Source organism: Hyla sarda, chromosome 9 (genome assembly GCF_029499605.1).
Source record: "Hyla sarda isolate aHylSar1 chromosome 9, aHylSar1.hap1, whole genome shotgun sequence".
Classification (NCBI taxonomy): Eukaryota; Metazoa; Chordata; class Amphibia; order Anura; family Hylidae; genus Hyla; species Hyla sarda.
In genome coordinates, this window is record NC_079197.1 from 83,814,413 (window position 1) to 83,841,364 (window position 26,952).

Sequence of the window (26,952 nt, forward strand, 5' to 3'; positions counted from 1 at the left end):
GAGCGCGAGCTTTTAGCTCCCCCCTGCCGTATGCGCTCCCGTATGGGAGAAAACGTAGTGTGAACCCTAACTTGTCTTTTAAATCCTTTTCCCTAATTAACATTGTCATTTATCTGTATATTTAATGTTACATGTGATTGAAACATCAGGTCTCTTTTATTGTCGTTTCAGTTGCCCTTTGATGTTCCGTACAGCTGACCCTTACAGAAAAAAATGCCATTGGTCAAGAGAAATATTGAACCGCGGCATTTATGCCGTGGGACTGTGCCAGATGGAGTCACCAGTGAGTTGGAGTGTGTTACCAACAGTACCCTGGCTGCCATCATCAAACAGCTGGGTAGCCTAAGTAAGTGCTCATCCATTACTAAGCCTGAGACACCGAGAATTCAGTAAAGTAAAGTATATATGCTTTACAACCCCATATAACTAATTACATTAGTGATCTTTTTATACCTAGACCAGTTCACATCACGTTTTGTCCCATACGGGAGGGGCAGCTGAAAACTTGCGCTCCCGTATGTTTTCGTATGCGGTCCCGTATGTAATTCATTTCAATGAGCTGAGCGGAGTGAAACGCTGACTCCGGTCGGCTAATTTTTGCCCCGCATGTGGTTTTCCCACCGCACCTAAAATCGTGGTCGACTACGATTTTAGGTCCGGTGGAAGACCGCATACAGGGCAAAAATGAGCCAACCGGAGTCAGTGTTTCACTCCGCTCAGCTCATTGAAATGAATTACATACGGGACCGCATACGGGAGCGCAAGTTTTCAGCTCCCCCTGCTGTATGCGGTCCCGTATGGGACAAAACGTGATGTGAACCCAGCCTGACTTAGGGGCATCTTTTACGTTTACAGGAAAGATGTCTTCATCTTAAACACTGACGGGGATTCTTTACTGTAAGAGCAGTGAGACTATGGAAATCTCTTCCTTGTGATGTTGTAATGTCTGAGGGGGGTCCTGGATGTTTTTTCTGGAAAAATATAATATTACAGGTTATGGATAGTAGATTTATGTGGACAGAATGTTGATCCAGGGATTTATTCTGATGCCATATTGGAGTCGGGAAGGATTTTTTTTCTCTGTCATAGGGCAATTGGCATCAGCCTCATGTTTTTTTTTTTTTTTTTTTGCCTTCCTCTTAATCAACACAGTACGGTTTTAGGTTGAACTTGATGGACTCTTTTTGTCTTTTTTTTTTAGCCATACAAACTATGCAACTATATTCAAAAGCAGTCTTTATATATTTACTAGATATCCCACTATACTGATATCTACAGGACAGTGGGGCTCCAGCTCCTGCCAGATTACCAAGTACACACCCTACAAATCCCTAGCAGGCCTTACTATAACACCATATGACCATTATATAACTGATTTTCTGCTTATCTGGGTATTAAATATGCTTACATCTCATGCTGTTAATGTGTATGTGATAATATTACACAAAGAGGCCTGTTCTGCCATTTTTCTACGGGAGCCATGCGACTAGAAAATTCCTGTTTTGAACCCAAAGTCAGTCAAAAGCCTACATTCTGTGCCTGGTACATGTACATGCTCTGCTGTTAACCAGAGGAGGAAGAAAATAGCTTTAAGTTTTGACTTACAGTCAGTTCACTGTAGAAAAACATAGCTGTATCTCGATGGATCCCATTGACTTAAATGAGTACTACCATGCTGACAACTTATCCCCTATCTAAAGCACCGGGGATAAGTTGACTGATCGCGCGGGGTCCCGCCGCTGGGGACCCCCGCGATCTCGCACGCATCACCCCGCTGTCATCAGGCCCCAGAGCGAACATCCGCTCCGAGTCTGATGACAGGGCTGGTGATCATGATGTCACAGCTCCGCCCCCGTGTGACATCATGCTCCACCCCCTCAATGCAAGTCTATGGCAGGGGCGATACAGCTGTCATAGACTTACATTGAGGGGGCGGAGCCGTGACGTCACGATACTCCGGCCCCATGATCGTCAGTCATCAGACCTGGAGCGATGCTCGCTCCGGGGCCTGATGAGAACGGGGTGCTGCGTGCGAGATCGCGGGGGTCCCCAGTGGTGGGACCCCGCGCAATCAGGCAACTTATCCCCTATCCTTTAGATAGGGGATAAGTTGTCAGCACGGAAGTACCCCTTTAAATGGTGTCTGTCGGTTTTCCATCTGGTGTCCATTTATTTGGCAGGATTTGAGTGGACAAAAAAAACAGCTGGCAGCATTTTTTTGTCCACTTAGGTCCTGCTATTGTAATAGATTCTGTGACTGAAATCCCCGCAAGGAGCTCCAATGTAGATGTGAACATAGCCTTAAAATAAAACTCCAATAATGTTTCCTTAGCAGTATTCTGGTCATTTGAACCAACTTTGTATTTATCAATAGTACAGTGGGATATAAGAAACTTTGTAATATATGTTATTAAACAAAAACACTTCTTTCTCCTGTTACTAAATTTTTTCTCTCCTCCCACTTCATGCTAATTAAATAATCTCCAAAAATCAGCTCAACTTTGTCCTCTGTCTGCAAAACAAAGCAATACAAGTCTAAGGAGAGGGGAGGAGAAAGCTCTGCCCACCATCTCTGGGAAAACTGCAAATTAGAGATGAAGCCTGCAGAGCAAAAATTTGCTTAAAAGGGTACTCCGGCTCCGAGGTGCTGCATGAAAGATTGCTGGGGTCCCCAGCAGCGGGACCCCCACGATCAGGCATCTTATCCCCTTTGCTTTGGATAGGGGATAAGATGTCTTAGGGCCGGAGTACCCCTTTAAAAAGTCTGAAATGGCAGATGCGCTTTAAATCTCCTGGCAAATTCACAGCCCGAGACTTGCCTGTGACTACAGCTTTCAGCTTTGCCTTCCTCTGGATCAACTCAGTAGGGACTCATTAGGGATATAGGTTGAACTTGATGGACTCTGGTAGATAGGTCTACTAGCGAAGCACATGGCGCAACTTGCTCCCTTCTCTGCAGTGCTCATTGTGCCCTGTGGTGTCCTCCCCAACTCCTTACTTTGGTCTTTATAATGTAGAGGTGGTAACAATACTTTCAAGCTGTCAGTAGAAAACCTAGGCCAGTGCATGGTACTCCCCACCCTCACCGGACCACCACTAGCTCTTTCACAAATTTAGGTGACAAACATAATAAAAAACAATATAATAATAATAATAATTTTAGGGCCCAGCTCTCAGTAAAGTGTGGGCAGTTAGAAGTAAGTGGGTGATGTTTTATGCATTGGCAGCTTACCTGTACGTGAGAAACCAGGCATACAGTGTAGTGTATATAGAGAGTCAGCAGATGTAAGCTACCAGTGGTTAGTATCAGTCAGAGACAGGGTAACTAATCATGTGACCGGCTGTCACTGGCCCCAGATAACGGTGGAACAGCTTCAGAGGCAGAGGGAAAGAATGTAGGGAGGTACAACCCACATTAGATTGGTGGAAACCCCTTTAACCCCTTAGATACCATTGTCAATAGTATTACCATATAAGCATCATCACAGGTTGTGTATGGATTTCTATAGAAGCCGAGGCCTAGTGAAGGCCCCAAAATCTGCCATGTCTGTATGTCTGCTATGGAATGATACAGAAAAGGATTTTTGTAACGAGCTGAAACAACCAGGGACTTTCAGTCCTAGGATGAGAGAATGGAGACATAAACTAGGAGTAAGAGTGGGTTCTAGTATCTTCATTTTACTTGCACAACCACTATTTACAGCTACTGTATAGGGGATTCCAAAGTTATAATAACCCAAACTGTCCCACATACTGAGTATGTAGATGCTTCTGTTATACTGTATAACTGATGCACAAATCCTGGTTGAAAAATGTATATATATATTGTATATATGAAGAGAGATTGTTTAACACAATGAATTTATTAATTAAAGATAAAATTGCCAAATTAAATCAAAACCTTCACTTTAAACTGAGTGATGCAATAGAATGTTACAGTTTGCAGTAGTTCTTTTATAATTGTATTAGTTCTGCTTTATTAATGGATTTGCATTGCCCATGATGTAGGCCGACATGCAGAGGACATCTTTGGAGAGCTGTTTAATGAAGCTAACAGTTTCTACATGCGGATGAACTCTCTGCAGGAAAGAGTGGACTTGCTTGTCGTCAAAGTCACTCAGTTAGACTCCACGGTGGAAGAAGGTAATTATTCACTCAGTATCCTGCCATTTATTATTATGTGGTAATTATATGACAAGTCATTCGAATAAAAGTCATTTTTACATGTTTTTTGGAAAAATCTGCAAAGGGGTTGTGCAGTGAAAAATAACTTTTTGCCTATCCAGAGGATAGGGGATAAGTGTCAGATTGCGAGGGTCTGACTGCTGGGATCCCCCTGTGATCTCCTGCACAGGCCCCGGCACATGCTCCATTCATTCTCTATGGGAGCGCCGAAGAGAACAGAGTGATGGACTTAGGCATCTCTGGTACATGTTCCTCTCAGAGACCCGGGGTCTGGGGAGGAGATCACTGGGGGTCCCACCAGTCAGACCGCCCACAATCGGACACTTATTCCCTATTCTCTGGATAGAGGATAAGTTACTTTTTTGCTGTACAACCCCTTTAAAGAGGAGCTTCAGATTCAGGTCACCCCACAATTGGCAATATCTTAGGAGTTCCTGGTTGTCAGTTATGAAGGGTTAGCCTTCTTAAAAGACTTTTCTATATAACGTTGAAATGGTTTATTTTTGGAGTTTAAGGCTAGGTTTCCACGCAGGTTTTTTTCAGTTTTTTTTTTTAACTCTGCCACTGCAATTTTGGGGCCAAAGCCAGAAGTGTATTCTAAAGAAACAGGAAATAAAAAGGAAGTATTTATACTTTTCCTTCCTACTGGATCCACTTTTGACTTTGGCTCAAAAACTGCAGTGGCATAAAAAAAAAAAAAAAAAAAAAAAAAGACCTGTGTGGAAGTCTAGCCTAAAGGGGTTTTCTTATCACCGGAGTACCCCTTTAATGGTTGTGTGATGAGTTAATTTGAGGAGACACAACATAAAACAATATTATACAGGCCGTGCACTCAAAACTTTACATAGTAGCAGAATGTAATTTCTTCAGTGTTGTCACATGTTTTTTATTTTTATTTCCCCATCTAAATTGTAATACCTTAAAATGGTGCCATTAAAAAACAGTCGCTCATACAGCTACATAGATGGACAAATGGCTATTGGAATGAGACGATCATTTTACATTTTTTTTAATTAAATTGGTCCTTCCTGGTTTTGTCTGACAATGTAAATGTTCTTTAGTATCTTTTAATGCAAATTACATTAACTCCTTAACCCCTTAAGGACACATGACGTTGTCATACGTCTCCATTTCCGAGTCCTTAAGGACACATGACGTATGAGAACATCATGTGCTTTCCCGGCCCCCCGCAGCCATCTGGAGCAGAGCCGATGCCCGATGCCTGCTGAAATCGTTCAGCAGGCATCGGGGCATATCGCCCAGGGGGGTCATGATGACCCCCCATGTCGGCGATGGCCGCAGATTGCTGGACAATTCAGTCCAGCGATCTGTGGCGGATTCCGGGTCAATCAGGTCTCCAGTGATCCGGTGACCCAGAATTACTGGCTGATCGCGGCCGTCAGAAACGGCCCCGAACAGCCATAGCCAGCAGGGGTGCGGTGGCACTGGTGCCACCTCACGATCGCCCTGATTCGTCGGCCGGTTTCCCGGCCGACCAATCAGGGCGCCTGCTGCGGGTGTCACTCCCGCAATCTGCTCCGCCCCTCTTCTGGAGGACGTGAGCGGGAAGAAGACCCCGGGTGCTGGGGACCCCGATCCCCGGCGTCCCTGTTGGGATCGGGGCCCCAGGAGCGACGGCGGCGGCGAGGGACTGACCTGCGCGGCGGCGTGGAGCAGCAGCAGTAGGAGGTGAGTGACAGCCTCCTGTTGTTGCTTAGCAACAGCTCCCAGCATCCAAAAAGGGCATGCTGGGAGCTGTAGTTATGCAACAGCAGGAGGCAGACCACTACAACTCCCAGCATTCCCTTATGGGCATGCTGGGACTTATAGTTTTGCAACAGCTGGAGGCACATTTTTTCTATGGAAAAGTGTACCTTCAGCTGTTGTATAACTACAACTACCAGCTTGCACAATCAGCTAAAGTGCATGCTGGGAGTTGTAGTGGTGCATCTGCTGGTTGCATAACTACAACTCCCAGCATGCCCGTTGGCTGTCGGTGACTGCTGAGAGTTGTAGTTTTGTAACAGCTGAAGGCACACTGAGTTAAGTAGCAAACCAGTGTGTCTCCAGCTGTTGCATAACTACAATCCCCAGCATCCCCAGCCAAAGTAGTATGCCTCCAGCTGTTGCATAACTACAAGACCCGGCATGCCCTTCCGCTGTCCGTACATGCTGGGGGTGGTAGCTTTTGCAACAGCTGAAGGCACACTGGTTGCAAAACACTGAGTTTGTTACTAAACTCGGTGTTTCACAACCAGTGTGCCTCCAGCTGTTGCAAAACTACAGCTCCCAGCATGCACTGATAGACCGTACATGCTGGGAGTTGTAGTTTTGCAACAGCTGGATGTTTCTCCCCCCCCCCCCCCCCAATGTGAATGTACAGGGTACATTCACGTGGGCGGAGGTTTACAGTAAGTATCCAGCTGCAAGTTTGAGCTGCGGCAAATTTTCTGCCGCACCTCAAACTGCCAGCGAGAAACTACTGTGAACCCCCGCCTGTGCGACTGTACCCTAAAAACACTACACTACACTAACACAAAATAAAATAAAGAGTAAAAAACACTACATATACACATACCCCTACACAGCCCCCCTCCCCAATAAAAATGAAAAACGTCTGGTACGCCACTGTTTCCAAAACGGAGCCTCCAGCGGTTGCAAAACTACAACTCCCAGCATGCACTAATAGACAGTACATGCTGGGAGTTGTAGTTTTGCAACAGCTGGATGTTTCTCCCCCCCAATGTGAACGTACAGGGTACACTCACATGGGCGGAGGTTTACAGTAAGTATCCGGCTGCAAGTTTGAGCTGCGGCAAATTTTCTGCCGCAGCTCAAACTGAAACTACTGCGAACCCCGCCCGTGCGACTGTACCCTAAAAGCACTACACTAACACAAAATAAAATAAAAAGTAAAAAACACTACATATACACATACCCCTACGCAGCCCCCCTCCCCTCCCCAATAAAAATGAAAAACGTCTGGTACGCCACTGTTTCCAAAACGGAGCCTCCAGCTGTTGCAAAACAACTACTCCCAGTATTGCCAGATAGCCACTGACTGTCTAGGCATGCTGGGAGTTTTACAACAGCTGGAGGCACCCTGTATGGGAATCACTGGCGTAGAATACCCCTATGTCCACCCCTATGCAAGTCCCTAATTTAGGCCTCAAATGCGGATGGCGCTCTCACTTTGGAGCCCTGTCGTATTTCAAGGCAACAGTTTAGGGTCACATATGGGGTATCGCCGTACTCGGGAGAAATTGTGTTACAAATTTTGGGGGGTATTTTCTGCTATTACCCTTTTTAAAAATGTTAAATTTTGGGGAAAACAAGCATTTTAGGTTAAAAAAACATTTTTTTTTACATATACAAAAGTCGTGAAACACCTGTGGGGTATAAAGGTTCACATTACCCCTTGTTACGTTCCCCAAGGGGTCTAGTTTCCAAAATGGTATGCCATGTGTTTTTTTTTTTGCTGTTCTGGCACCATAGGGGCTTCCTAAATGCAGCATGCCCCCAGAGCAAAATTTGCTTTCAAAAAGCCAAATGTGACTCCTTCTCTTCTGAGACCTGTAGTGTGCCAGCAGAGCACTTTTCACCCCCATATGGGGTGTTTTCTGAATCGGGAGAAATTGGGCTTCAAATTTTGGGGGGTATTTTCTGCTATTACCCTTTTTAAAAATGTAAAAATTTTGGGAAACCAAGCATTTTAGGTAAAAAAATATATATTTTTTTACATATGCAAAAGTCGTGAAACACCTGTAGGGTATTAAGTAGACATGTGCAATTTGGTTCGGCACGAATGTCTAAATTAACGAATTTTACCGTTTTCGTGCATTCGGACCCATCCGAATGCACGAAAACATATTTTGAACATTCCCGAATAGCCACGATAATACGAATAGCAAAGTAACGAATGCATTCGTTATTTCCCGACCTGTAAATAACGAATGCATTCGTTATCCATAAACGACGTGAAGAATTAATTCTGATAACAAAGTTAATAAAAAGGATACAGATAGTTTGATTTTTCGGATACATTCGGTATTCGGGTAAATTCGGTAAATCTTTTTATTCTTTTTTGGACTTTAGCGATCCTAAAAAGTTATGGAGATACCTTTTTTATTAAAATTTCGTAGGGTATCATAAAAAAATCATAATAAAAAAGATACAGTGGTGATGGAAAAAATTGTATCTAATGAAATGTATGATTTTTATTATGAAATGTTTATTCATTTTTAAACAGGGATCAATTTATGTGAGCGGGTAAAGCACTAAAAATGTAGCCGACAATAGCAAAAATGTAGTGTGTGCGTGTTTTTCACTTTTTTTTTTTTTTTTTTAAACATTTTTTAGGTACTACTACTACTCCCAGCATGGAAGACACTCTTCCATGATGGGAGTAGTAGTTACCTGTACTAATTGACAGATCGCAGGGGTCCCTTGCGATCCTCTTGTATAATGTATAGATGCGGCGGCTGCTCTTCTATGGTCCCCTGCACTCACGTATATATACACATATTCATATTTCCCGCAGAGCTGTGATTGGCCAGATGGTTCCAGCCAATCACAGCTCTCTGTGAGAAATAGGAATATGTGTATATATACGGCCATACAGGGGACCATAGAAGAGCGGCCTCCGCATTCATACATTATACTGGAGGATCGCAGCGGGCGTCAGGAGTGATACCCGCAGTGATCTTCCCTTTACTACAAGTACTACCACTCCCAACATGAAGTACACTCTGCTCCATGCTGGGAACTGTAGTACCTGTATTAATAGACAGATCGCAGCGGGTGTCAGAAGTTACACTCGCTGCCATATGTCTATTAATGCAGGTACTACAGCTCCCAGCATGGAGCAGAGTGTACTCCATGTTGGGAGTGGTAGTACTTGTAGTAAGGGACAGATCACAGCGGATGTCACTCCTCCTGACACCGCTGCGATCGTCCTTATGTGAATGTCGGGATCAGCTGTTCTCAGGGCTACAGAGCCGGGAGAACAGCTGACGCTGAGCCGTAGGTATACATCGTATATCTACTGCCCAGCAAGAACTTACAGTGAGCCTGCAATGTGTATACAGTATACACATTGCTGGCTCACTTAACCCCTTGCTGAGCTGTGCGCTATGCGCAAGCCCAGCAAGGGAAGAGTTAACTTACACTGCTGGACAGTGTAAGTTAACCCTTTGGGCGGTATACACAATATACAGCTATCTATAGATAGCTGTATACAGTGTATACAGAAGACGAAGTCCAGCTTACTTCCCTGAGTCCCGGGCCGGGTTCGTGTAGCTCCGCCCCCTAGTGATGACGTCATTAGGGGGCGGAGCTACAGAAGGGAACAAGACTAGTTAATCTGAAGCTCTGTTCACATTGTACGTTTTGTATAATGTGAACAGACCCTTCTGGCAGTGTCTACCCAGACAGGGAGACTCCAGCTGTTGCTAAACTACAACTCCCAGCATGCCCAGACAGCCAAAGGCTGTCTGGGCATGCTGGGAGTTGTAGTTTTGCACCAATTGGTGGCTCCCTGTTTGGGTAGACATTGCATCATGGGTGCTCTCCCCAGCAGACTGCGCCAAAAATGTCATAACCAATTTTTGGTGTTTTTTTCTTCTCGTTTCAGATCCGTGGATGCAGAGGATTACTGCGGATTCGATGGATTACGGCGGATTATTTATTTTTTCCTTTAATAAAATGGTTAACGAGGGCTGTGGGGGAGTGTTTTTTTTAATAAAATAATTTTTCCAATGTGTTGTGTTTTTTTTTTTTTTTTATTGAATTTTCAGGGTTAGTAGTGGAAGCTGTCTTATTGACGGAATCCATTACTAGGCCAGGGCTTAGTGCTAGCCCCAAAAACAGCTAGCGCTAACCCCCAATTATTACCCCGGTACCCACCGCCACAGGGGTGCCGGGAAGAGCCGGTACCAACAGGCCCGGAGCGTCAAAATGGCGCTCCTGGGCCTAGGCGGTAACAGGCTGGCGTTATTTAGGCTGGGGAGGGCCAGTAACAATGGTCCTCGCCCACCCTGGTAACGTCAGGCTGTTGCTGTTTGGTTGGTATTGTGCTGAGAATGAAAATACAGGGAACCCTATGCGTTTTTTTTTACATTTTTTTTATTAAATAAAAAAAAAAACGCATAGGGTTCCCCGTATTTTCATTCTCAGCACAATACCAACCAAACAGCAACAGCCTGACGTTACCAGGGTGGGTGAGGACCATTGTTACTGGCCCTCCCCAGCCTAAATAACGCCAGCCTGTTACCGCCTAGGTCCAGGAGCGCCATTTTTGACGCTCCGGGCCTGTTGGTACCGGCTCTTCCCGGCACCCCTGTGGCGGTGGGTACCGGGGTAATAATTGGGGGTTAGCGCTAGCTGTTTTTGGGGCTAGCACTAAGCCCTGGCCTAGTAATGGATTCCGTCAATAAGACAGCTTCCGCTACTAACCCTGAAAATTCAATAAAAATAAAAAAAAACACAACACATTAGAAAAATTATTTTATTTAAAAAAACACTCCCCCACAGCCCTCGTTAACCATTTTATTAAAGGAAAAAATAAATAATCCGCCGTAATCCATCGAATCCGCAGTAATCCTCTGCATACACGGATCTGAAAAGAGAAGAAAAAAAACACAAAAAATTGGTTATGACATTTTTGGCGCTGTCCGCTGGGGAGAGCACCCATAATGCAATGTGTACCCAAACAGGGAGCCACCAATTGGTGCAAAACTACAACTCCCAGCATGCCCAGACAGCCTTTGGCTGTCTGGGCATGCTGGGAGTTGTAGTTTAGCAACAGCTGGAGTCTCCCTGTCTGGGTAGACACTGCCAGAAGGGTCTGTTCACATTATACAAAACGTACAATGTGAACAGAGCTTCAGATTAACTAGCCTTGTTCCCTTCTGTAGCTCCGCCCCCTAATGACGTCATCACTAGGGGGGCGGAGCTACACGGACCGGCCCGGGACTCAAGGGAAGTAAGCTGGACTTCGTCTTCTGTATACACTGTATACAGCTATCTATAGATAGCTGTATATTGTGTATACCGCCCAAAGGGTTAACCTACACTGTCCAGCAGTGTAAGTTAACTCTTCCCTTGCTGGGCTTGCGCATAGCGCACAGCTCAGCAAGGGGTTAAGTGAGCCAGCAATGTGTATACTGTATATACACATTGCAGGCTCACTGTAAGTTCTTGCTGGGCAGTAGATATACGATGTATACCTACGGCTCAGCGTCAGCTGTTCTCCCGGCTCTGTAGCCCTGAGAACAGCTGATCCCGACATTCACATCAGGAGGATCGCAGCAGGTGTCAGGAGGAGTGACATCCCTGGGATCTGTCCCTTACTGCAGGTACTAATACTCCCAACATGGAGCACACTCTGCTCCATGCTGGGAGGTGTAGTACCTGCATTAATAGACATATGGCAGCGAGTGTAACTTCTGACACCCGCTGCGATCTGTCTATTAATGCAGGTACTACAGCTCCCAACATGGAGCAGAGTGTACTCCATGTTGGGAGTGGTAGTACTTGTAGTAAAGGGAAGATCACTGCGGGTATCACTCCTGACGCCCACTGCGATCCTCCAGTATAATGTATGGATGCAGCGGCCGCTCTCCTATGGTCCCCTGCACGGCCGTATATATACACATATTCCTATTTCTCACAGAGAGCTGTGATTGGCTGGAACCATCTGGCCAATCACAGCTCTGCGGGAAATATGAATATGTGTATATATACGTGAGTGCAGGGGACCATAGAAGAGCAGCCGCCGCATCTGTACAAGAGGATCGCAAGGGACCCCTGCGATCTGTCAATTAGTACAGGTAACTACTACTCCCATCATGGAAGAGTGTGTTCCATGCTGGGAGTAGTAGTACTACCTAAAAAATGTTTTAAAAAAAAAGTGAAAAACACGCACACACTACATTTTTATTATTGTCGGCTTCATTTTTTGTGCTTTACCCGCTCACATAAATTGATCCCTGTTTAAAAATGAATAAACATTTCATAATAAAAATCATACAATTTTTTCCATCACCACTGTATCTTTTTTATTATGAATTTTTTATGATACCCTGCGAAATTTTAATAAAAAAGGTATCTCCATTATTTATTAGGATCGCTAAAGTCCAAAAAAAGACTAAAAAGATTTACCGAATGTACCCGAATACCGAATGTATCCGAAAAAAAACAACACGAATACCTGAATACCGAATGTATCCGAAAAATCTAAACCGAAAATATTGCCGAACCAAATTTTTTTTCCAAAACGAAAAAACGAAACGAAATTAAACGAAAATTTTTCTAGTTCACAAGTCTAGTATTAAGGTTCACATTACCCCTTGTTACGTTCCCCGAGGGGTCTAGTTTCCAAAATGGTATGCCATGTGTTTTTTTTTTTTTTGCTGTTCTGGCACCATAGGGGCTTCCTAAATGCGGCATGCCCCCAGAGCAAAATTTGCTTTCAAAAAGCCAAATGTGACTCCTTCTCTTCTGAGAGCTGTAGTGCGCCAGCAGAGTAATTTTCACCCCCATATGGGGTGTTTTATGAATCGGGAGAAATTGGGCTTCAAATTTTGGGGAGTATTTTCTGCTATTACCCTTTTTAAAAATGTAAAATTTTGGGGAAACCAAGCATTTTAGGTAAAAAAAATATTTTTTTTTACATATGCAAAAGTCGTGAATCACCTGTGGGGTATTAAGGTTCACTTTACCCCTTGTTACGTTCCCTGAGGGGTCTAGTTTCCAAAATGGTATGCCATGTGTTTTTTTTTTGCTGTCCTGGCACCATAGGGGCTTCCTAAAGGTGACATGCCCCCCAAAAACCATTTGTCGCTCCTTCTGAGCCCTCAACTGCGCCCGCTGAACAATTAACATAGACATATGAGGTATGTGCTTACTCGAGAGAAATTGGGTTTCAAATACAAGTAAAAATTTTCTCCTTTTTACCCCTTGCAAAAATAAAAAAATTTGGTCTACAAGAACATGCGAGTGTAAAAAATGAAGATTTTGAATTTTCTCCTTCACTTTGCTGCTATTCCTGTGAAACACCTAAAGGGTTAATACACTTACTGAATGTAATTTTGAATACTTTGGGGGGTGTAGTTTTTATAATGGGGTCTTTTATGGGGTATTTCTAATATGAAGACCCTTCAAATCCACTTCAAAACTGTACTGGTCCCTGAAAAATAGTGAGTTTGAAAATTTTGTGAAAAATGTCAAAATTGCTGCTGAACTTTGAAGCCCTCTGGTGTCTTCCAAAAGTAAAAACTCATAAATTTTATGATGCAAACATAAAGTAGACATATTGTATATGTGAACCCCCAAAAAATATATTTTGAATATCCATTTTCCTTACAAACAGAGAGCTTCAAAGTTAGAAAAATGCTAAATTTTCATTTTTTTCATCAAATTTTGGGATTTTTCACCAAGAAAGGATGCAAGTTACCATAAAATTTTACCACTAAGTTAAAGTAGAATATGTCACGAAAAAACAATCTCGGAATCAGAATGATAACTAAAAGCATTCCAGAGTTATTAATGTTTAAAGTGATAGTGGTCAGATTTGCAAAAAACGCTCTGGTCCTTAAGGTGTAAAATGGGCTGGTCCTTAAGGGGTTAAGGACGTAGGGCGTACCTGTACGCCCTACGCCCGGTCCCGGTGTTTAAAACGGGGTCACGCCGTGACCCCGCATCACACCGGGTAGGTCTCGGCTGCTAATCATAGCCGGGACTCTGGGCTAACAGCGTGCGGCATCGATCGTTGTGCCCCGCGCTGTTAACCCTTCAGATGCGGCGATCAAAGTTGACCGCCGCATCTGAAAGCGAAAGTAAACGCTTCCCGGCAGCTCAGTCGGGCTGATTGGGACATCACGATAAAGTCCGATGTTCCGATCAGCTGGGACGCAGGCGGAGGTCCCCTTACCTGTCTCCGCGGCGTCCGATCGTTGATTGATTGCTCCAAGCCTGAGCTACAGGCTTGAGCAATCAAGCCCCTATCTCACTGATCCGTGCAAAGCTATGACTTTGCAGGGTTCAGCATAGGAGATCAGTGTGTGCAGTGTTATAGGTCCCTATGGGAGCTATAACACTGCATAAAAAAAGTGGGAAAAAAAAGTTAACAAAGGTCATTTAACCCCTTCCCTAATAAAAGTTTTAATCACCCCCCTTTTCCTATTAAAAAAAACTGTGTAAATAAAAATAAACATATGTGGTGTTGCCACGTGCGGAAATGTCCGAACTATAAAAATATATCCTTAATTAAATCGCACGGTCAATGGTGTGCGCGCAAAAAAATTCCAAAGTCCAAAATAGTGTATTTTTGGTCCCTTTTTATATCATGAAAAAATGAATAAAAAGTGATGGAAAAGTCCAATCAATACAAAAATGGTACCGGTAAAAGCTTCAGAACACGGCACAAAAAATGAGCCCTCATACCGGGCTGTATGCAGAAAAATAAAAAAGTTATAGGGGTTAGAAGATGAGAATTCTTAACATAGAAATTTTCCTGCATGTAGTTATGATTTTTTTCCGAAGTACGACAATATCCAACCTATATAAGTAGGGTGTCATTTTAACCGTATGGACCTACAGATTAAAGATAAGGTGTTGTTTTTACAGAAAAATTTACTGTGTAGAAACGGAAGCCCCCAAAATGTACAAAATGACATTTTGTCGCACAATAATTTTTTTTTCCATTTCGCCGTGGATATTTTGGTAAAATGACTAATGTCACTGCAAAGTAGAATTGGTGGCGCAAGAAATAAGCCATCATATGGAATTTTATTTTAAAATTAAAAGCGTTATCATTTTTAGAAGGTGATGAGGAAAAAATGAAAATGCAAAAACGGAAGAACCCTGCATCCTTAAGGGGTTAAACTTACTAATATATTTTAATTTTGAAAAACTTTGGAGATGTTTGCAGATGATGACTTTGGAGCTTCTTTTCCGTACCTTTAGACACAGGTTTCTCCTTCTTTCTGTGTGTTGGTTGACTTTCTTTTCTGGCTCAGCTTAGCTATTCCCCTTCTTTGTCTTGGCTAATGCATGGCTTTAGGGTCTATTACTTCAGACAACTATCAGCTGAACAGACTGACTATTGCTCCCTGTAAAAGACCCAGTGATCAACAGACAAAGGAGAAAATACTTGTTCTTTGACTGATCGCATCATTGATTCAAAAAAGAAAAGAGGAGGGGAGGCTCAAGCATGATCCATATCCTATCACAAAAAGAGGGGTGCTATCCGGCATGAACAATACACAATGAGAAAAAGACCAAGCTGAAATGCCAAAATGGATGCACACCCAGAACAATGTATAGTGCAAAAATAAGCTTTTATTTATACAGAATACCACACGTAGCAAAACAAGACACAATCAAAACATTTAAAATGGCTCAATGGAGCCACACTACAACAACAGTGGGACCAGTAATGATCACCACTAGACATGGGTGAAAAATACAGGGGTTCCTCCTAAACCTCAACAATGCTATACAATCTCAGTACACATGCTATGTGGTAAATACCCCAATGTCCTATGAGCACCTGTTGTAGTAACACACAAAATAATGAAGTACAGGCGAAATACTCCAAAGGACAGAAGGTATATATATGTGGAGAAAATAATAGCTACATAATATACATAGTTACCAAGGTGTGCAAACCACAGACAGAGGAAAGGAGGAACGATGTCCCGATCAGCCCATGTCCACAGGGGAGACCCCACGCATTCTGTCACCAAATGTGACTTCCTCAGGGGTGTCTGAGGAAGTCACATTTGGTGACGGAATGCATGGGGTCTCCCATGTGGACATGGGCTGATCGGGACATCGTTCCGTGAGCAAAAATTTTTGAGCAAAAATTTGCTAATTTGGACTTGGGTAGTTTTTTTTTACATATACGCCATCAACCGTGCAGTTACCTAACATGATATCTTAATAGTTCGGACATTTACGCACGAGACATTACCACATATGATTATTTTTATTTTTTATCATATTATTTTATTTAAAAAATGGGAAAAGAGGGGGGGGGGGTGATTCATACTTTTATTAGGAAGGGGTTAATAACTTTTATTAACTTTTTTTTACACACACTTACTTTTTTTTTTTGTCCCCATAAGGGGCTATACCATGCAATCTGAAGAATGCATACACTGTTCAATGCTATGCAGTAACATAGCATTGATCAGTGTTTTCGGTGCTCTGCTACTCCAGCCTGCTGAAGCTTCCTAGAGCAGCAGAGGACCGATCGGATGGCGAAGAGGCAGGTAAGAGCCAATTTTACTGCAATTATTTCACTTTTACATTAGACATTGCGATCAATTTTGATTGTGGTGTCTAAAGGGTTAATGCCGGGGATTGGCCCCATCGCAGATGCCCGGCATTAACCGTGGATTCTGGCTGCTGATAATAGTCAGAACTCACAGGGTTTGAAGCTTCAAACACCGTTAACAGGACCAGGGCTTACAGGTACACCCTCTGTACTTAAGCATCGAAAACCAAGGGAGTACTGGTATGCCTTAAGGTGTTAAAGATTATGGACAACTTTGCAGTGATTTTTGTTGTTGTTGTTGATTTGTTTCCTGAATGCAAAATTAAGCAACTTGCTAAATAATGTTCATTAAATGCTTCTTACCATTTAGCCGTGTCTCACAGAAAGATAAGATAAATCTGGACTTTCTTCTCAGATTTATCAGCAGTAAGGGGAAGTGAAATATACACCAGCTCAAAGAGAGGATGGGGGTGGCAGGGGGGAAAGATATCATGGGAGGAGGATAGCTACCACAGTCTGAAGACAGAGAAAAAACTGGCACACATTTGACTAAACTGATGAAGAGAGATATGAAATGTGTAATGCTACATTGGGATCATGTATGATGTATTCTAGAATGCAGATTTCCAATGAGTATCTCACTTTTTCATTGCTTTTATTTTAGTACTAGCTGAGTACCCGGCGCTGCCCGGTTTTTCCTACCTTATCCTTGTGGGGGAGGAAAAGCAAAAAAGGAGGAAGCTTTTGTCCTCCTATCCCATCCCTAACTCCTGACCCCATATCCCCTTCTGATATCCCGACCCCAAATCTCCTCCTCACATTCCGACCTCATATCCTGTCCTCATATTTTGTTCTCTTATCTCATCCCCATATCCCGTCCCTATATCCTGTCCTCATATCCCGACCTCATATCCCGTACCTATATCCTGACCTCATATCCCGACCCCATATCCCATCCCCATATCCCGACTCCATATCCCATCCCCATATCCAAACCCCATATCCTGACCCCATATCTCGTCCTCGAATCCCGTCCTCATATCCCGTCCTCATATCTCGTCCTCATATCCCATCCCCTAGCTAATCCACATTTCTAATCCTCATATCCCGCCGTCAGGTGGGGCTGCGTTGTGGTAAAGATATTGTAAACTGAAAATAAAAGGGGTGTGGCTTAAAATGTGGGCTTGTCTTTGTCAGAGAGGACATGGCATGCAGGGAGGGTTTAGCTTACCTGCCGGACTTACACATTCACCAGGAGAAGCAGAGCGGAGCTTGTGGAGTAAGACACCAGAAGTCGTATATATTTCCAAGCATTTGACTGCTGTCCATAGGGGGTTTGAGGCACCGAAGACGGGCAGTCGGTGCTCTGGCTGCACTGTGTGGACTCTCCTTAGCTCATTGCATTTAGTGTCCACCAGCTGATTTATAGGGAGTGCCGGTCGCTCTTTCTGCTGCCTTGTATATCTCATTGCTTTATTTGGATCTGAGCACACCGTGAAAAAATGGCCGAAGGCTCAACGGCAATTATGGACACTGAGTCGGAGGACTCAGAGAGCGGACCCAGTGTGAATACAGAAGGTGCGTTCACAGCTGGTCGCCAGGATGCGGACAATTTCCTTGCTGCCTGCAATATAAAAGATGCACTCCAGGTCATGAGCATTAAGAGCCTGGAGCAAAAAATATCCACACTCTCAGAAAGAGAGACAAGATTATTTTGGACAATCAAAGGTCCTTATGAAGGTCCTATGAAGCCTGTAATCGCGTCCCACGAGGGATGCGACATTACAAAGAACCGTCGCAGTTTATAGAGGACCCGGATTTTTTGCAGACTTGGCACCAAATCCATCTGGACTATGCCATTAATATGATGAAAGCAGTAATAAAACAAAATGAAAAGGAGTACTCTATAGTTACATCGGACCTTATGAAAGCAAAGACGGAGCTCAGAGTCAGACATTCTGAACAGCAATATTCCACCTTTAGCAAGAAGCTGGAAAAGAAACTTACTCTGTTACAAGTGTCCTTAAAAGAGAGTAAAAAGGACAAGTATCTACGTGATAAATTGGACTTTGATAACAACAACGTTTTTTCTTTCACCAAACCTGGCAGCAAAAGGCCACAAAGGAAGTGCAGAAACCGGAGGCGCAGGTCCGACTTTTGGACCACGAATTCGGAGTCAAGTGGGTCAGGGGAGAAAGGGAAGAAAAAACGCAAGAAAAAACGCAACCAGAAACCAGCTCAACCCCTTTAGGCGGAAAACGCGAAGGGGGGGGGGGCAGAAGGTTAAAACGAAAAGGGATCGGGATTGAAACAAAAGGGGGTGACATGGAGAACTTAAAGGGACATCCCCAAGAAGAGATTGGACGGGATTTGAAAATCATCAACCTGTCAGACTATGTAGTAGATGAGGCGACTAACTCTCTGCTTTCTAGGGGACTGAATTTTTGTTTGGTCGAAGAGTTCGACCAGGTCAACTTTGAAATAGATTTTTTCCGTGGAATGTGTAAGATTGGTCTAAAAAAGTTTTTCTGTAATAAAGAAAGTGTGCAATATCGTACAGAAGGGGATTTACCGGTTAGTATAGGCACACTGGGTTTTAGTGTCCTTGGAGACGCCCCACAATCTGAATTGGACTGTCTGTATGCACTGACGGATCTATTATCGGGGGAGGGGGAACCTGAACCCGAGTTTGTAAAGGTACCCGAATTTACGGGAGGAAAGAGGTCTACATTTTGCCCGCAGGTCTCATCCGGCAGTGGCCTTGACCTCTTCCAGAAAAGGGTCCTGGAGGAGATCAAGCCCCTGTATTACCCCAAAGACCCGGTTAACATCTCTAATAAGGAAAAGTTAGCTCTGGAGAGGCTGAAAAAGGCAGAAAATATAATCAAAAAATCTGTGTTAATGAATAAAGATTACTACATAAAAGAGGCGTTGCGACAGTTAGAGAACCCCCTACACTATAACAAACTGCCTGGTAGCCCCCTTAAGTCCCAGAAAGGTAAACTACAGTCGCTTCTGAGATGTTACTTTGAGAGAGGCGTGCTGTCTAAAAAAACGGCAGAAAGGTTGCTACCGGATACGCCAAGAGAGGCGGTCTGGTACTTTCTTCCCAAAGTCCATAAAACGTTAGAGTCCCCACCCAGGAGACCTATAGTCTCTGGGGTGGGGACTCTAACGGAACCGATCTCCCAGTTCGTAGATTGCCTGCTTCATCCCCTACTTGATGAAATCCCTGCACTAGTTAAGGACACCAATGATTTTTTGAGAGGGACTTGTGGTCCCCAACAACTGTATACTGGTGTCTATAGACATTGAAAGTCTTTACACCAGTATACCACAAATGAAGAGTGTGGATGTGATCAGGAGCTTCTTGGAATTGTCCGATAGAAGCCCTGATTACATAGATTTTGTATGTGATTCCCTAAAGTTCATTCTCACCTGCAATTCGTTCAGGTTTGGCACCGATTGGTATGTGCAGACCAGCGGGGTCGCCATGGGGACCCCGGTGGCTTGCACATTTGCCAATCTGTACGTGGCAAGTCTGGAGAAACATTTTATCCTTACTGATCAACACAAGTTTATTGGACACATTGTACAGTATCATCGTTTTGTGGATGACGTCTTCATTGTATGGGTGGGGGCACAGTCCACCTTTGTGGACTTCGTCTCCGCCTTGAACATTGAAAATGACATGAACTTGAAATTCACATGGAAATTAGGTAACCCTAGTCTGGAATTTCTGGACGTGATGGTTAATATCATAGACAGAGCCATTACCACCAAAGGCTACCGTAAGCCTACGGCATGCAACTCCCTTCTGCACTTTGAAAGTTACCACCCCGATCATGTTAAAAGAGCTGTCCCTTATGGACAGTTGTTGAGATTGCGGAGGATTAATTCATGTAGGGAGGACTTCGAGGTGCAGGGAGTTGCATGCCAGGCTTATGTCTAGGGGGTACCCGAAAAAAGTATTGGATTTGGCTCTGAAAAAAGCCACGAACATTGAGAGAGAAACATTCTTAAAAAGAAAAACTACTAATAGGCAAACATCTAACAAAGATCAGAAACGCTTTGCTTTTGCTTTTACGTATAGTCCTATGGCACAGAGAATTAAAAAGTCCATCACCGATAATTGGAACCTGCTGCAGGGTGACCCGGATTTGCAGGACTTCACTCGGAACCCACCCCTTATCACCTTTAAAAAATGCAGAAATCTTACGAATCTGTTAGTCAGTAGCTCCCTAAAAATTCCCTCCCCCAGTACTAACTGGCTTGAGAGAGATTTGCCAAAAGGCAATTCCAGATGTGGGGGGTGTAATTGGTGTAGCTTTGTATGTACTCAGAAATTTGTGAGGTTAGGTGGGGTTGAAATTCCATGTAAAAACTTTTTTTGCTGCCGTACAAAAAATGTAGTGTATGCTATCCGCTGCAGCTGTAACCGTTTCTACATTGGCTGCACTACTCGTGCGGTCAATGTGCGGTTTCGGGAACACGTCAATTCCATCAGGACAGGAAAGGGATCACCTCGGCTCATCGCGCACATACCCGATAAACACAACAGTGAAGTTACTGTGATGCGTTTTCTCGGAATTGAGCGTGTTATCCCGACAGCTGGGACCAATATTAAGAAAAATTTACTTCAAAGAGAAGGACGTTGGATTTTGAGGACCGAGGCTCAGGGTAATCTGGGACTCAATGATAGATTGGATATGAGCGTCTTTTTATGATATTGTATGTGTTGGTTTTACATTGTTTTAATCTGTCTTCTGCGGTATTGCTTTTACCTGAGCTGTGTAAACGCCCCCCTGCCGTCACATGACTGAAAAGAGGTGTATATACCTGGGTCAGGTGTCGGAAGGGGTGTGTCTGAAGAAGCGCCCTTGTGTGCGCCCTGTACTGCAGGATCTCCTGGTGTCCAGCTCCTGCATGTTGATTCGCACCTGAAATAAAGATATATTTGCACCGCAGATGAAGTCCGGTATCATGAGTGCTCCCCCCTCTCTCTCTATTTCTGAATGAACTTGTATTTGCGTTTGACTGCTGTCCATAGGGGGTTTGAGGCACCGAAGATGGGCAGTCTGTGCTCTGGCTGCACTGTGGGGACTCTCCTTAGCTCATTGCATTTAGTGTCCACCGGCTGATTTATTGGGGTCGCTCTTTCTGCTGCCTTGTATACTTCCAAATCCCCTCCTCATATTCCGACCTCATATCCTGTCCTCATATTTTGTTCTCATATCTCGACCGCATATCCCGTCCCTATATCCTGTCCTCATATCCCGACCTCATATCCTGTCCTCATAACCTGTCTCTATATCCCAATGTCATATCCCGACCCATTATCCCGTCCCCATATCCCAACCCCATATCCCGTCCTCATATCCTGTCGTCATATCCCATCCCTATATCCCGTCCTCATATCCCGTCCCTATATCCTGACCCCATATCCCGACCCCATATCCCATCCCCATATCCCGACCCCATATCTTGTCCTTATATCCCGTCCTCATATCCTGACCTCATATCCCGTCCTCATATCTTGTCCTCATATCTTGTCCTCATATACCGTCCCCTAGCCAATCCTCATTTCTAACCCTCATATCCCGTCCTCAGGTGGTGCTGCATTGTGGTAAAGATATTGTAAGCTGAAAATAAAAGGAGTGTGGCTTAAAAGGTGGGAGTGTCTGTGCGAGATAGGACATGGCATGCAGGGAGGGTTTGGCTTACCAGCCGAACTGACGCATTCACCAGAAGCAGAGCGGAGCTTGTGGAGTAAGACACCAGAAGTCGTATATACTTGCATGGGACTTGAAACAAAAACCCCATCCTTCACATATGGGGCAGTAAGGGGTTAATTTAACTATTATATATTTTTATTTGACATATAAGTAACATGTGACCAAGTATTATCGAAATATCTCCAGCTGTTTGGAAGTTATGCAGTAACATATATTTCCCATATCCTTGTATGGAACTTTAAATAAAAACCCGACTCTTGCAAATGGGGTTGGGTAAGGGTTAAATCACCTATCCTATGTTTGTTGTTGACATATAAGTAATGTGTGCCAAGTTTCATGTTAATATCTTTAGTGGTTTGGAAGGGATACTGGAACATACACACACACACGTTGAGTTTTATATATACATATATATATATATATATATATATATATAGATGATAATGCAATGTTGTCAGCATAACGGTGGAGTCTTGATTTACCTCTGAAATGACACTGTTTTGTAATGTACATGCTGGCATGGTATAACACGATTGCTAAAATTCCATTAGAAAAAATATTATCGATGTATCTCCAACCTTGCAGTAATTGAGCTGAATTTCAATTAATTGGGTCACTTCTGGCCTTTCGTCTCAGAAGCTGTGTTCAGACCAATGCGACTTTCTTGTATTACGCATTTGTTTCCTAAGTGCTTAGTTTCCCATTAATTTGTTAATCAGGCCGTGTGTTCGTTAATTGGAAGATGAGAAAACTGCAGTATAGGCCATCCTGCTATAATGTAATGGCACCTCTTAAGGCTTCTTGTAATGAAGAGACCAAAATTAGAAGGGATTCATCATCGGCACATTACAGATCTTAATAACATTCTCCACATTAATCCCTTTCTGACACTCATTAGATATTACCGAACCTAAATAGCAGCTTTTCTTTTTGGACTCTTATCTAATGTCGGATACTTGAATATAAGCTGTAAAGTTGGTGGAAATGCTAAACATGTGTTTAATTCTAAAGTATTTAATAGCTTTTCTTTTGAAAAGGAAAAGAGAAGTCAAGCTCAATGAGGGCAAGTTGAAAATATATATATAATCAAACACATAGTTTAGATCCCAATGAAAGGAAGAGCCATAATAAATGTAGCTCCTATTTTCTTTGAGACATGCATTTCGCAGTTGTTACAAAATACCATTTTTGTACACTTGGAGGCTAAAAAGATCGGAGCGCTATCCTAGTGTATTATCCCTTGTCATTTAGAATATAAACAATGAAGACAGCTTTGCTCACCAAAGTTGGTTATGCTAAGAGCACAACATATCCGCATATATGCGGGTCAGCAGCCCTGAATTACCCAGTCTCACCTGGATCCCAGTCGTCAGTAATGATGTGTGGAATAGAAAAAAATCTCCAGTCCTTCTCCCAAATAATGTAGGTTTATTAATATAAAGTTGTGGCTATACAGTGGTTAGCAGCATTCAACGTGTTTTGAGCTCGAACTGAGCTCTTTCTTAAGACGCGCATCTATGGGCTGCTCGTCTTTAGAAAGAGCTCAGTTTGAGCTCGAAATGCGTTTAATTCTGCTAACCACTGTATATCCAGAACTTTATATTAATACACCTACATTATTTGGGGGAAGCGCCAGGACTGGAGATTTTTTCTGTTCACCACATCATTTTTGTACTCTTGACTCCCCTGATATGCGAGTACACTTGTCACCTCCTCATATGGCCATGTAAGTGGAACATTGAAAGACTTATAGCTATCTAAATTTGAAGAGGAAAAAAAATTCATTCAAAAGATACAAATAAAAGTAGGGAAGATAAAAACAGAGAGAAAGAAGGACCCAAAAAATATACTTCTCCTACATAAGTAATAATACAATAAACACCAAAAATGTCCCTTTGAGAAATAATCTGGGTGTAATAGTGGAGAAGGATGAGATAAAGACCAGTGTGGTGGCCCAGTACAGGAGTTGCACCCCTGTACAGTTGCTGTCATGTCTGGCGGACTCTATTTCAATGACCCCTGGGCCCCTATTTAGTTTATATTCCCTAAGTAGTTAACTACCACCTGTGTTATCTATTGTAATGTGTATACCTTCTCATATACCTTTAAATAATGTTGCTAAGGGTTGTAACCAAGGAAGGTACCAGTGACCATGTGACCTACAGGGTGACCTATGAGACCCCTCCAGAGTCTCCCCCATATAAACCCTGGGTGGAGCTAGTTCATTCTCTTAGTCTCTTCTCTACTGAGTATAGCAAGGTCAAGTCCTGAGAGAGAGTGTCTGGTGTCCTAGGGATGCCTAAACCTGGTAAGCGACATACGGGGTGAAGTCTGTATAGTCAGTTCCAGTCAAGTCAGTCAAGATCAATCTGTGTCAAGTCAGTGTGGCCCTGCATCAAATTGTCCAAGTCCACTACAAGTCCCAGAAAGTCCTGAGGTCTCTGAAGTCACTGGTCACCTCCTTGGGCCTGGCTAAGCTGTTAAGACTGTTACACCTGTCTATCTCAGTAAAGCTGCCGTTTTTCCGTAACTTGGCATCTGAGTCATTATTTGCCCCCGTGCCTAGCCCAGGATCCGGTGGCATACCTTCGGCACACAAGGGGTTAATGCCATCTGTCCCTAGGGTAATAACATGTGTCCTCATCACACCCTCACCACAACTTTTGGCGTCACGAACAGGATAAGGGTGTGCGCCTTATGCAAAAAGTACCCCCCCAGTCTGAACTGTGTCCAATATTGCAGAGTAAAATGCACGCGTGTGCGACAAAAATTGTGACAGAAAGTGTATGGAGAGAAGGTCTTGGAGAAGAACCCACAAGAAACAGTCTTGCCCTTGGCGTTTTTCTGAGTAAGAATGGCCCCCGCTCCAATAGATGAGGCATCAACCTCCAAAGCAAAGGGCCTCTCCGGATCAGGTCTTGTAAGCACGGGAGCAGAGGCAAACGCAGAGTTTAAACGGGAGAAGTCATCTTCAGCCACTTGACGCCAAGATTTAGGATTAGATGCCTTCTTAGTGAGAGCCACAATTGGAGCAACTAAGGATGAAAAATGTGGGATAAATTGACGATAATAGTTTGTGAATCCCAGAAAGCGTTGAATAGCACGTAGGCCCAAAGGACGAGGCCAATCCAATACTACAGACAATTTATCTGGATCCATCTGCAGGCCCTGGTGAGAGACAATGTAGCCAAGAAATAGAAGTCTAGATTTCTCGAACAGGCATTTCTCCAGTTTGGCGTAGAGATGATTCTTCAGTAATCGCTGAAGAACCAGACGAACATGAGTACGATGCTCCTCTAAGTTGGAAGAGAAGATCAGGATGTCATCTAGGTATATGACAACACAGGTGTAGAAAAGATTACAGAAGATATCATTGGCAAACTCTTGAAAATGCCTGGAGCATTGCAGAGACCAAATGGCATTACGAGATACTCAAAATGTCCATCACGAGTATTAAAGGCCGTTTTCCATTCATCTCCCATGCAGACACAAATGAGGCTATACGCTCCACGTAAGTCCAATTTGGATAAGACCTTGGCACCACGTAGACAGTCAAAAAGTTCTGAGAGAAGAGGTAGAGGGTAATGGTTCTTGACCGTGATTTTGTTAAATCCCCTGTAGTCAATGCATGGACGGAGTGAGCCATCCTTCTTCCCTACAAAAAAGAAACCTGTTTCGGCAGGAGAAGGGGACTTACGGATAAATCCCTTTTTGAGATTCTCCTGGATATACTCAGCTGTGGCTTTGGTCTCAGGAAATGATAAAGGGTATATGCTTCCACAAGGAGGAGTGGTACCAGGCAGAAGATCAATAGGGCAATCGTAAGGACGATGTGGAGGCAGAGACTCAGCCTGTTTCTTGCAGAAAACATCAGAGAAATCTTGGTAAGGTGGTGGCAGACCAGGTAAAGGAGGAGGACGAAAAAATATTTTAGACTGAACTGATTGGAGGCAAAGATTTTGACAGGATAGTCCCCAGCAAATAATCTCTCCAGTTCTCCAATCCAGTTTCGGAGAATGGCGTTGCAGCCAAGGAAGGCCAAGAAGAATCTCTGAAGTACAGTGTGGCAGAACATAGAATTCAATCTTTTCTTTATGCAACACACCCCCTTGCATGACAAGAGATTCAGTACAGAAGTGAACCGTACAGTCCAGATTTTGTCCATTAACAGAGGAGGTGAACAAGGGCTTGGCAAGCCAAGTAAGGGGAAGATGATACTTGTGGACCAAAGAAGCATCAATAAAGTCACCTGCTGATCCAGAATCCAAAAATGCTGTAGCACTGAAGGAAGACTTGGTAGAAGCGAAGAATTGCACAGAAATAATTAAATGGGCACTGTCAGATATAAAAACTTTTGATATATTGTAAAGCATTCAAAACCAATAGGTTTTGCAATTGCTTTCATTAGAAAAATTTTTGTATTTCGTACTGAAAAAGCCAGTCAAAGAACTGCCCCCCCCCCCCCTGCGACCTGGGATGCATTTAGTGGTTCTGTCTACACTGCTTCGTCCTGGACTCCAGGACGTTTTGGAGGGGGGGAGGGGATGTACACACTGCAGAGACTCATGTGAAGAGAAGGGGAGGGGGAGGGGCAGGAAGACTGCTGCCGACTCTCACACAGCAGACATCAGTGTGAGAGTCAGAAACATGCATTGCAGACGAAAAAGTAAGTGTCCCTGCATGTATATGTGTGTGTGTGTGTGTGTGTGTGGATATATGTATGTGTGTAAATCAGTGTGTCTATCTAATGTG

General features: G+C 43.6%; 1 protein-coding gene across 4 annotated transcripts in view; it reads left to right on the plus strand.

Annotated features, from left to right (window-relative positions):
- Positions 1-26,952, plus strand: part of LOC130290356 (actin-binding protein WASF3-like) — a 183,878-nt gene that overhangs the window by 100,071 nt on the left and 56,855 nt on the right. For all 4 annotated transcript variants that reach the window (XM_056537871.1, XM_056537870.1, XM_056537873.1 and 1 more), the window contains 2 exons: positions 172-346; positions 4,009-4,143. In XM_056537871.1, the coding sequence (XP_056393846.1) occupies positions 214-346; positions 4,009-4,143 (268 nt within the window). In that variant the 5' untranslated portion in view covers positions 172-213. The remainder of the gene's footprint in view (positions 1-171; positions 347-4,008; positions 4,144-26,952) is intronic.